Below are 12,713 nucleotides of genomic sequence, written 5' to 3'. Positions count from 1 at the left end.
ACTGTCTAAGCAGGGATGTTGCAAAGATTAGCTGGTAAATGATTTATAAACCCTTTGAAATGTTAAATAAATGATGTAAAAAGCCCTAACAAGTGAAGGACAGAACAAATCATCCCATGCATTAATTTGCTACTTTACTCATATATATTTTATAAAAAACTTAAAACAAGGTAGCCCTCAATAAAGTGAAAATAGGACAGATTACTAAGAATTCTAGAGTGTTTTCTGTTGCTGTTATTTTTTAAAATCCTCTGTTATAATTAATAACATACAGAAGAAAAAGTGTATTAGAGGAAATGACTATAGTTCATCTCCTTAAATTGATGGAAAGTCTTATGAGACAAGAAAATGAACTGAATGAGAATAAGGAAACATGCTTTCTCAGCCTACTTTTAGTATTGACAATGCTACAACCTTGACAAATTTACTTAACTAATAAGGATCTTGAGTAAGATGATTAAAAACAAATCTACAAAATACTTTTGGTAGATTGGTAGATGTAAGAACAACATATAAAATCCTATACCAAGCATTGTGAGGGATTCAAAGATTGAAGATGCAGATCTCAAGGAAAATATAATATAGGGAGAAGAGCAACATGAAAATAATTAATTTTTGCATAGTGCCAAATTAAATAAACACTATAATAAAGATACTCATTAAACCTAGAGATGGGGAGGGAGTGTGGCTTATAAACTGGGCTTGCAAGATGAGGAGGATTTTGTTATCATTGGGAGAGAAGGGCATTCCAGGTTGAGAAAACAGCATGAGAAAACCAGTAGGAAAACATCAGAAATTTTGCAAGTGCTAGCCATGATTGAGCCTTAGTGTGCATGGGAGAGACAGTGTAGAGAAAGAGGCTAATAAAGGAGATTGGCTTCAAATTCTAGGGAGCCCTGCAAAAAAACTGAACCATGTTTTGTGGGTTCCCAGGAGCTACTGCAGATTTTTGAGTACTTTGTGTTCTATAAAGTTAATTCTGGTGATAGTGTAAAGGGTAAGTTGGAGAAGAACAGGTTTAGATAAGTAAGTAGTTAGCCTTACAATTGCAATAGTCAAGAAAGAGATGATGACATTGAATGGATAGAATTAAATCAATGAGGTTTGAGAAATGATTGGATGTGAAAAATTAGTGAGATGGAGTAATTGAAGACAATTTAAGATTTCTATCATAGGTGACTGAGAAAATAGTGGTAATGTGCACTAAAATAATGAAGAGAATGAATAGTTTTGGGGGTGGAGGTGGAGATACAACAAAGAGATTCCATTTGAACTTACTGAATTTGAGTTTTTAAGGACAACCACAGTGGAATATCCAATAGGCAGTAAAAATTCTCATGCTTCAAAAAATATCAGGCCCCCACATTACAGATTTGATAGTCATCTATATAGAGGTGCCAGTGAAGACTATTAGGGTAAGCAGGATTACCAAACAGAACATAAAGAACAAAAATGAGAATAAATATTACTTAGGAGGTAAGTAGGGGAAAGAGCAGGAAGAAATAGGAGAAGATTATGGGAGAACAAAGTGTACAGTAACTATGGTGGCCAAGGGAGGAACGTGTTTCAAGAAGAGAGGAATAATGTGTAAAATGCTGTATGCAATTTGATATAGATGATTATTGTGAAAAGCCTATTCAATTTTTCGATTAATCTGTAATGGTTTTTCTTTGAGAAGACAATTCTGGTAAATTGATAAGATATGTAAGTCAAATTGAAAAGGAATTAGAAATAAAGCAATGTAGAGGAAGCAGGAAAAATTAGTATCTACCTCTTTTCTTACAAGTTTGGGAGTAAAGGAAAGCCAAACAGGTGAGTGTCTTAAAGAACATACAAAGATAATAAGATGAAATTTATTTTGTCATGGGGAAACAATTTTATAGGCATTGGACAAGTAGGGAAAAGAAGAAATTCTAGAAGCACAAGGCAAAATTGAAGGAACAATAATGGGAGAGAAGATAGAATTAAGAGCACCAGCACGGACTAATGTTGAGCAAAATGACTCTTGAATAAAGAAGTGGACAGTTTTGATGTGAGGATAAAGAAAGGGAAATCAAAGAAATTTATGTGGGATGACCTTGATCTTCTCCATAAAATCATTTGGCAAGATTTTCTATGGAGAATAAGAAAATGAAATATAAATAAGACTTGAGAAGCACAGAAAAATAAAAAAATTGCTCTTGTTTGGGATGGTAAAGAAATCAACTAGAATGAGCAAAGGAATTTATGAGTAGCTTTGAGGTCACTTGTTGCCTAACTAGACAGTGAAAATACTTCCTAAAGGAAGATGGCCAGTGCTTCTAGATTTATAACATTTTAAGGCTTTTATTTCTCATTACAAAGTTTTGATTTGTGAAGCATTGCAGAAAGAAAAAAAGTATTTGAATCTGGGCTAAAGGAAGTTTTCAGAGAAGAACTTAAGTAATGATACAATTGACTAGGTTATGAATTTACAAAAAACAATATAAAAATGTTCTCCTTCAAAAAAGGAAATATGTAAAACCTTGAACGAAAGCATAAGGGTCACAATTATCACATCACTGGGGCTCAGAGATGAATTGATGAATAGAGAGAAGATTGAGAATAATAATCATTAGTATCAAATACTGGAACTTCTTAAACTTAAGAATTTTTCTTTTATACTGAGAATCAGAGGGAGTGGAGAAGTTTCCCCAACCAAGGTAGATGGGATATTATCTCTAATAGTATTAGTCAAAAACGTATTGTGAAAACCGTCAAAAGACAGTCTATTGGGCAGAATTTATTCTAGAGATGTTTTTGTGATAAAAAGGTCAATGCCTTGGATTTAGAATAGAAAAGAGTTGACTTGACCTAGTTTAATACATGTTGGCATCTCTCTGTGATATTCAGAGTATATCACAGTCTAACTCAGTATGTGAGATTACCTTATTAAAGTGTGCTTTTGATAGGATACTATCCAAACTCTTCTAAGGGTCCCCTTTGTATCAAATGGCACTCTAGAGCATGCAGTGTCATGATCTGGTGTAGGAATTATAATTATGCCTTAACAGAGGAGACTTGTGGAAATTTTCACATTGTTGCTGTTAATAGAGTTGTGGTTCTTGATTTCTTTGCTGTCGTTCACTCCAAAGTGTGACTAGAATGTAGCCCTATTCAAAGGAAAAGGGGATTGAGGTCGCATCAAGTTCTGGAACCCTGTTCTGAGCTCAAGAGACTTAGTTTGAAGCCCACTGATTTGTGAGATTAAGGAAATAAGCTACTAGGTTGTGTTTAAGCCTGAATTAGATAAGTAAGTAAGATCCTTATACAGGAAAAGAAAAGAGAAAAAGATGGATCATACTTAGCATGGAAATAGAGCAGCTGATATTTCCAATATATTTTACGAATCAAAAACTTGCTTAGTTAAATTCTTTACAAAAGGGTTCCCTTCTGTAATCGATAGCATTTCTCAGATAGCTTCCTGTTACTATGTCGATCAGCGGTTCTAAAAATTTGGTCCCTGGACTCCTGTATGTCCCCCAAATCCTTTCAGTCAGTCCCTGAGATATTTTCCCTCAGTTCACAAAATCAAGATAATTTTCATAATAATACTGATGCTATCTGCCTTTTTCACTAGGCTAACATTTGCACTAATGTTAATGCAAAACATGGTGAGAAAAATTGCAGGCACCTTAGCACTAACCAACTCTGTTAGTAACTGGTATTCTCCACCCCCACACATTCACAGCTAATATTTTTCAAATGCAAGATTTACCTAAGAATGTACTTGATGAAGCAGTAAAAAAATGTTAATTTTGTCAAATCTCGCCCCTCAAGTACAGGTCTTTCTAATATTCCATGTGCAGAAACAGGAAGTCACTCAAAGCACTTTTGCCATGTGCCAGAGAGCATGGTTGGCTCAAGTGCAGTACTGGGGTGACTACTTGAGTTGGGAGCTGAACTAGCCATTTTTTCATGAACCACCGTTTCTACTTGAAAGAACAACTGACAGGGTTTTTCAAACTGTGGTTTTTCAAACTTGGATATTTGGCAGAGATTTTCTTGAAAATGAACAAAGTGAGCTTGACACTTCAAGAGAAGCAAAATCCAACTGTATGTGTTGCCAATGAGAAAATCTGAGCTTTCAAACAAAAATTACAATTTTGGAAAACTTATTATCTGCCCCTGTGACCCTTCAGTTTCCCAGTTCTTAAAGACTTTTCTGATGAGATAGTTGGTGTTATCAACAAATGTGTTATTGTATAATGAAATGTATCATTTACAAATTTTGCGTAACCCAGTGAACCAATATTTTCCAAATGAGCAAAGCCTAATATGAAAAAAATACACATGGGCAAAAGATCCATTTAAAGTGCAAGGTAGACAATAGATTTTAATAAATCAGAGTATGGAAAGCATATTAATATGGTTTTAGATTCCACATTGCAAAATTTTTTTTAAAATCCACAATTCTCTGAAAAGGCTATTAAAATTCTCCTCACTTTTCCAACTAAAAAATCTGTGTGAGACCAGATTTTCTTCATATCCTCAACTAAAACAACATATTGAGACAGATTGAATGCAGAAGTAGATATGAGAAACCAGAAGTCTTTTCTTAAGCCAGACATTTGCAAAATTAAGCTGGAGAATTGCAAAATGTAAAACAATGACATCCTTGTCACTGTTTTTTTGCTTTGGAAAATATATTTCATTTCATTAAAAAATATTTATGTAAACATGTAATGGGTTTATTGTTTATATTTTAAGTGAATTAATAAAATTTTTTTCAGTTTTAATTTCTCATATGGTAAATGTTCGCAGATGTAACCACATAAACAAAAGCTCACTGGGGTTCTTAATAATTTTGGAGAATGTGATGGATATCTGAGACCAAAATGCTTCAGAAACGCTAATATAAATCAAGTCCTAAGTACATAGTAATACTCAAGGGCTCTTAACACAATTCACATGATTTCAGAAGTAAAAATTGAGAAGTTATGTAATTGCATTTGTAATAAAAGGACAAGAAGAATTTTTCTTCTCTTTTAAACTTAAAAGAAATCCTATCACTCATGTGAGAGAGAAGACTTCAGTGCCTGCTGATGACATTCTCTCCATTCTTTCTTCCAAGTCTGTGAGTCTCATTTCATGTGTTCCCATTTACAGGAGTAAAATTAGCATGTTATCCAGTCACCATTTGGCTCATGACTCAATGTCACTATAAAAATCATTTTAGCAGCTTCCTAGGCCTACTTTCGTTTAGGATACATCTATGTAGAACGCTTCAATTTGTTTACTATAGGAGACGTAAGTACCTGCTTTTTCTAACCTCTTGCAATCTGTCTAAATCTGTAAATTCTACTAGGGCAAAATCTTCTGGTTTATTATGTCAAGTAATTTGTGTATATGATATTTAAAAAAGGTAAAGGGCATAAACAAGGAAAAGACCAACACGATTCATGAATCTCAATTTAGGATTCCATTATATACATGAAGAAGTTTTAGAATACCAGTATACAGCTGCTTTTGTTAAAGAATGAGAAAGTGGGGCTTTTACAAGAGGGGGAAGAGAAAGAGCAAGCTTATTTCTTAGTCATGAATTTTGTTTGGATCTTTAGATATCAATATTTAGAGATTTATGCTTTGAAATTTAATCTAACTTTAAATAGTACACTACTTAAGTAATAAAATATCTTTTTCCCCTCTCTAATCAGACTTTGAAGATCAGTATAATTGGCTCTTTTGTAGAATTGGATACAAAAAAATAACATATTATCTTGTTTATATCCAATACTACCATTTTGTCATCTAGAAAATTCTAATCATAGCAACAGAAACAGGAAACTCTAGTGAAGAATTAAATCCCACTTTTAGTAAATTTTCCAGATTTTGTTTGGTTAGTTTGTTTTTATAAGGCCAGAATGTGTGCTAATTACTACTCTATTAAACCTCTACCAGCTGCTGACATTTATTAGACTTTTTTTAACTTTTATCATTTTTTCGTGACTATTTGTCAGACATAATCATTTGGCAACAGTTTCCCAGAATTTCTAAGCAAAACTACAAGTCATTATACAGTGGTATATTTAGTGTAAAAGATATTTCTGGTCTCTGGTAGTCACATCACTAAATTGAGGAGCTGTGTTTAAATGTTTAACTGAAAGAAAAAATAACGTCGTTGCCATGCATGTAAAAATAACTATCTTTGAGTACCTAATGAGAATTCACTGAAAGAACTATAATCATGAAGAGTAAGGAAAAAATAGAGAGTTCACAGCATCTATAATTTTCTTTAAAAATGTAACTGTATTCTTTCCTCCGTTCACTTATTTACATATGTGTTATTTGTCACCTATTGTTTCTTTTACTGAAAAGTAAATCCTTTATCTGGAGAAAGAAAATGTAATAAAAATGAAACACTACTCTCATAATAATAACTATTATTATCATAATGATTATAATGGCTACTGTAATTGAATGCCCAGTACTTAGTCTCTGTGTTACTTTAAAGGTTTAAAATTGGATGCACATCAATCTGGCAGATAGATTTCGTAAACGCTTAAGGGGAGAAGAGGTTTACAGGAATAAGTTTTTCTCGCAATCATCATTATTGTCTTTCACTCAATTGAATTGAAAGCTCTATAGACACATTTTAAAGGTGAACACAGTATATGTTTACACCTTTCATAACCCTGTTTCTTCTTCTGTGTGCTCATTACTTCCGAGTACACTAAGTAAAAATTCAAATTAAGTTGAATTGGCTCCGCTCTTATAAGTAGAATTACCACCATGATCTTTTAACATTCTCAGATATACGTATCATAAAACAGTAACTTTCTTTTAATTCATATCTTCTCATGGAAAATGTTACCACGTTTCTCTGTCTCATTCTTGATATTTCAAATTTAGCAGTCACTTAACATCTCTGAAACTCATTTCAGACTGAGATATTTTTGCCTACTTCGTAGCATTGTTATCAAATGAGAAAAGCAGTTGTGCTTTTTTAAAGGCCTGTGTTTTAAAAAGATATAAAGAGACTAACAGTGAAAGATAGTGACAATGATTATGAGACAAATTACTCCTGTAACCCCACTTTCTCTTAAACTTTTATGAGATATATTTGCTAGGTTGATGTGCATGTCCAATTCTAAATCTTTCAAGGAACACAGAAACTAAATACTGTGTTGGTTAATGATGGTAGCGTAGGTAATGAAAATATCTTTATACCTAACAGCAGTGAATTACTCCAAGGTAAAAAACTTTATCCAAACTCGTTCCTCCCAGACAGGGAACCTGCTAAAGCAGGAGTGGAATGGAGTAGAACTTCGTAGACCTTCGTTCCAGACACTTAATTAATTAACTACGTGAAGATGGGCAGATCACTTGAATTATCTGGTCCTCAGATTCTTTAAACTGTAAATCTTCAGATTTTTAGGATTTGGTAATTTAGTGTAACCAGGGAAAAGGGAAGTTCTTTGTGGCCACCGATGAAGGGTGATTAATATATTTCATCGTCATAGTTCAGTTCTATTCAACATACTTTTATTTAACACTATGTACAAAGGACTCTACTAGGAAATGTATGTAATTAAAACATTAACAAAATGCAGTTGCTGTCTCGTCAAAGCTTGTGATCTGTCTAGAAGGAGGGGTAATCATAATAACAGTCAGAATTTAAGTGTCCTGTGCAGGCACAAATCAAAGCCCATGGGAGTGCCAGCTGAAGAGATAGGGAAAAGAAGACAAAGGGAAGACCGGCATCTGGCTGAATTTTGAGGGCTAAATCCATCTCAACAAGCGAGTTTGTCAGTGGTAGGCATTCCAGCTGGAATAATAGACTTGAACAAATGCACCACCAGAGAAGCTCTGGAAAAATATTGTGCGTTATTCTACAGCATATCATGTATGAGAGCGAGTGGTTGAAATTAAAGCAGCAAAAGTGGGTTCTTTCCAGATTGTGGAAAAACTCAGCACTAATGCTGGTAAGAGCTTTTCCTATGTTTTATAGGGAATAAATATGAGTGACAGCAAATAAAAACCAACATGACCTGGCAAGTAATCAGACATGGATATCAAGTGAGAGAAATAAGTAAAAATATGCTCCAACACAGTGTATTAATAAGGCCAGTTTTCTCTATTTGTGTGTTTTGTTGTCTTATTTGTTTTTATAGAATTTGAAATGCTTGTGCAAAACCAAGTGGAAATACCTATTTGGCAGGCAGTTGCCCTTGTGTGTGAGGCGGTGGGGAGAAGAGTCTAAACAGAAGATGCACGCTTTTCCATTATCCATAGTGAGGAATTAGAAGCCTTGGGATTAGATGAGTTATTCAAGTCAGGAAGTAAAGAGGTCCAGGATTGATCCGAAATTCCTATGAAATGTGCACTTATTTCAACAGGTGGCCTAGGAAGAGAAATCTGTGATTACAAAGGTCAAATAGGATGGAACCAGGATGGTAAGGTTTCATGGAAGTGAAGAAAGTGACAAGGGGTTTCTTCATCAGCATCCACCCACCACATGCCTGCCAAACATTGTGTCAGGCTCTTTAGCTATGTAATCCAAATACACTCTCATAGCCACCTTGAGAACGAAGTATATTTATCACAATTTATAGAAGAAGAACTGAGTACAAAGAGATTAGACATAGCATAATGAGGAAATGAAAAGTCTAGATCCAAATACAGCTAAGTCTGATTCCTATAATAATCTTGCCTCTATAACTTGCTGGATGTGCTGGGGGGGAGTTTCAAGGAGAATGCAGCTGGCAGGGTCATGTATCATAGACCACTCAGACAGGATGGACACTCACAAGAAACGTTAACGTCAAGCAGCTACTCATGTTAATAAAGATCATTTCAGTGATCTAGAAAAAAGCAGTCTCCATAAAACCTACTATAGAAAATCCAGTGGAATACAAAAATTCTAAAGGTTTGTTCAAGGAAAGTGAGAAAATAAAAGTAGCCAAACCCATCATAAAAATTTAATAAAGAAGAGAGTTGGTAGTGCAAAGGTGTATGTAGGTTGAGGAAAGGGTATATGGTTGAATGGTTGGTTCATTTTTGTTAGTAAGAGAAGACTTGAATATGCTTTTAAACATAAGGGAAAAATCAAGGGAGAAAGACAATTCAAATTATTGAACAAAACAAAAAATAATGGATGGAACAAGGTCCTACAGAGGTGATAGAAGATAAAATCAAAGCATGCCTTAAAAAGAAAGAGGCTAGTTCATCTAGAAAAGAAAGAATAGAGATCTACAGAGAACTGTGTTTGAGAGAGGAAGAAATTTAAGAGAACTTGCAGCAGATGTCCTCTCTTCTCAGAGAAGGAAGATGCAAAGTCATCTCTTAAGGCATGGGGTGTCTGGTTGTGTGAACTGGAAACAGTTTGGAATCCTCCCCACAGAGAAACGTGTACGGAAGAATCAACTAGAGGTGAACAAAAGAATTTCCCATCAACTCAGAGTGTATACAATAACGAAGCCAAAAATTTATAGTTGAGCCAATTGGCACAATTTTGTGCCATTTTCTGATAACACTCAGCCACCCAGTAATGAGATCAGAGAAAGTGCACTCTGCTGTTTTCCCAGGTGAGGCTTAGGACAGTCAAGGAAACAACAGATCAAAGGGGCTTCTTGATGCTAAGAAGCAGCCACGTGAAATGGTGGGCAATTGATCCAGACTGGACCTAGAGGAAACTAAAAGGGTTAAAGGAATTAAAGATATGACCAGCGTGGAGAACAGATTCATTAAAAGTAAGGGGAAAAGAAAAAGAATAAGCAGTTACAACCAAAGAAGAAAATTTCCAAATTCAAGATTTTAGAAATGAGATAGTTTTGATTGATCGTAGTTTTTACACCTCCACCTGAAATGCATTAATGACCATATCATCCAGCTGTCCCACTTTACTTATTAGAAAATGTAATGCCAAGAGGTCAAGTGATTTTCTGAAAGTCACTCCATGACCCAGTGGCAAAGCCAAGACTAAACCCAAAATCTTTTGAAGATCATTCTGAAATTTTAAAATGATAACCACCATTAAATCATATTCCTGTAAAAAAGAATACAGTCAAGTGAATGAAAACCAGTGTTTTCCATAATATAGTCACAGTAAAGCATGCATTATATATATATTTCCTGTTTCAAAACTTGTATTACACTATTCCTCCCTCTTTCCTGTTTCAGTGTCCTCTTAAAGAATACAAAACTTGTCTCCAGATTGAATTAACAGCTCCCTCCTCAAAATGTTGGGGAAAGAACTAACCCTAAAGGAATGTGCTACTGGCTGCCGTCCTAAATTGCACTGTAAATGGCATCAAGTTATTTCGGAGTGCCAGTGTGCATGCACGTGATGATGTATGGGTTCCACCATTGTAGCTTCCTTCATATTTCTTAGATTTTGAAAAGACTCCTTTCTCTTGATTATTGGTGTAAGTTTTTAAACTATAGTAAACTGTAATTGGAATGTTTAGGAATAGGAGGGAAATTGTGTTATTTTAAAGTACTGTTTAAACAAATTAACCCAACAGAAATTCATTACAGTCGGCCCTCTGTATCCGCGGGTTCAACGGTGGTCTCGCGGCTGCAGAATCCGCGGATATGGAGGGCGGACTAAGGGACTTGGGCATCCGGGATTTTGTTATCCGCGGTGGGGGTGGGGGTGGGGGTGGGGGTGGGGGGGTGCTGGAACCAATCTCCTGCTGATACTGAGGGACTGCTGAATTTTCTATCTTAGCATTCATCCTTCTTTTGACCTTCAAGGAAGGATATAAATGTAAACATAGAAGAAAAACCTAAAGATTTGCATTTGGTGGTCTTTTGTTAATACACATATCTCCTATTTTACCTTGAAAATATTTTTCTTCATTAAGTCTTTAAGTATATGTATCACTAAATTTTTGGGGGGGAAATCACTTTTATTGACTCCTTTGTAAATTTGAAAATTGTGTTTCAACGATTCAGTCAAGAAAAATTGTTATTCCTCTCAAGACATGACTTACCAAGGGGGCCACAAGGGAGCTGTCCTCCTGGACTGGAAACAGTATTTGATCACTGACACTGTTTAGAATTGCTGGTGCATGGTGATAATAAAAAGCAAACTGGATTTTGGTCAGTCTCATCACTGATCTTAGACTCTCTGCAGACCACGAGCTTGCTTACTGCTCACCTCTAGGATGGACCACTTCCACTCCACTTCCCACCTTGCTATCATGTTGCTCTCAAGTAGTTCTCTCTGGAGTTGAAGACTGACTAAAATGATATTAGAGAAGGAGAAGTTCATGGTCTAAACCAGGTGTCCATAAACTATGGCAGGCAGGCCATATCTGGCCCTATGCCTATTTTTGTAAATACAGTTTATTACATTTATTTAACATGTTGTCGTTGACTGCTTTTGCACTACACCCAGAGTTGAGTAGTTGGGATAGAGATCATACGGCCTTGAAAGCCTAAAATATTTACTATCAGGCCCTTTACGGAAAAAATTCCCTGACCTTTGAGCAAGAATCAAAGCATTACTTGCATTATGGACTTGTAAGCAAGACAATTATTTCACATACATGTTGTAGGCCAGTAACTTAAGTGTCTTTGTTAAATGTTTACCAATGACCAACATTATATTTACATTATATTTATTTATTTTTTCTCTGTTTTGTAGCCCCTGCTATGTGGATATTTGTTAGCAATGACTGATGTGGAAACTACATATGCAGATTTTATTGCTTCAGGAAGAACAGGTAGAAGAAATGCAATACATGATATCCTGGTTTCCTCTGCAAGTGGCAACAGCAATGAATTAGCCTTAAAATTAGCAGGTCTTGATATCAACAAGACAGGTGAGTCATTTGACACATCTTCTTTGTGAACATGGAATCATTTGCAGCATTTCACTAAGTAGGATTAAGGCATGAAAAACCACCTTTGAAAGTAACTAATCGAAAGAGTTATAAACAGTCGAAGGAAAGATAAGAGTCAGGGCCTAATCTTTTAATCGCTCTTGCTCTGTTTTCAATGACTTCTCTTTACAGGATCCGACTCCAATGCAGAGTCTTTAATCTGATTTTACAAATGCAATCAATAAAACACGTGGGTTTTTAAAAAATTCTAGTCTCTAGAAAAGCTCTGAAATTTCTTACGTAGAGTATTTAACAAAGTTGGAATTCCCATGTTTGACAATATCGGCCACCTGTAACATTTAATAGAGTTAGATGCTTAACAGGATTCACGAATGAGTCTGCTGGTCCTCAGTTCCAAGAACCATTTCAAAAGAAAAGGGTCTCCAGGACCAATTTTATTGAGAATGGAAGTAAAACATTCTGTTATATAAATAAGTCATAGGTAAAAAGGTCTTTTCATTTTCCTTTCATGATGGAATGGGTTTGGGAAAAAATTGTCGTATTATTAGCCCTCGAACTTTTACCCAAGGAGAGTAATTTTATCCATGAAAAAGTAAGGCAAGTTTAATACTCAAAGTACTTCTGCGTTTTGATGAATCCCTTGATAGTTCCTCCATCTGTAGCTTCTGCAAGTATCAAACTTGAATGTATTTCTCGGAGGAAAAACCCTTTAAAAGTAAAAAGGAGTTCAGATTAAGTAACTACACCACAGTGAAAAGCACTTACCAGTCTCTGACTGATGGTAACCATTCAATAGTTTTTAGCTACTAGAATTTTTATGGCAAAGCCTTCCAGTTCTTGGAAAACTGAGTCAGAGTGTATGTTAATGAAACAGTATGGCAGCATTACCTTAAAATACCTAGG

General features: G+C 35.2%; 1 protein-coding gene and 1 long non-coding RNA gene across 5 annotated transcripts in view; one reads left to right on the top strand and one right to left on the bottom strand.

The window, feature by feature from the left end:
- Positions 1–12,713, top strand: part of PKIA (cAMP-dependent protein kinase inhibitor alpha) — an 84,480-nt gene that overhangs the window by 66,026 nt on the left and 5,741 nt on the right. For 3 of the 4 annotated variants that reach the window (XM_014853738.3, XM_070481014.1, XM_044765910.2), the window contains one exon: positions 11,612–11,789. In XM_014853738.3, coding sequence (XP_014709224.1) covers positions 11,639–11,789 — 151 coding nt within the window. In that variant the 5' untranslated portion in view covers positions 11,612–11,638. Of the gene's footprint in view, positions 1–5,129; positions 5,269–11,611; positions 11,790–12,713 lie in introns of those variants that run through there. The other variant, XM_014853737.3, reaches the window with a different exon arrangement.
- Positions 11,928–12,713, bottom strand: part of LOC139039878 (uncharacterized) — a 47,063-nt gene continuing 46,277 nt past the window's right edge. Inside the window, exon 4 of the long non-coding RNA XR_011493104.1 lies at positions 11,928–12,517. This is a non-coding gene — a long non-coding RNA (uncharacterized lncRNA). The remainder of the gene's footprint in view (positions 12,518–12,713) is intronic.

This window comes from Equus asinus, chromosome 12 (assembly GCF_041296235.1).
Source record: "Equus asinus isolate D_3611 breed Donkey chromosome 12, EquAss-T2T_v2, whole genome shotgun sequence".
NCBI lineage: Eukaryota > Metazoa > Chordata > Mammalia > Perissodactyla > Equidae > Equus > Equus asinus.
Note: the sequence above shows the minus strand (reverse complement) of the source record. Positions and strands in the feature narration are given on the sequence as shown.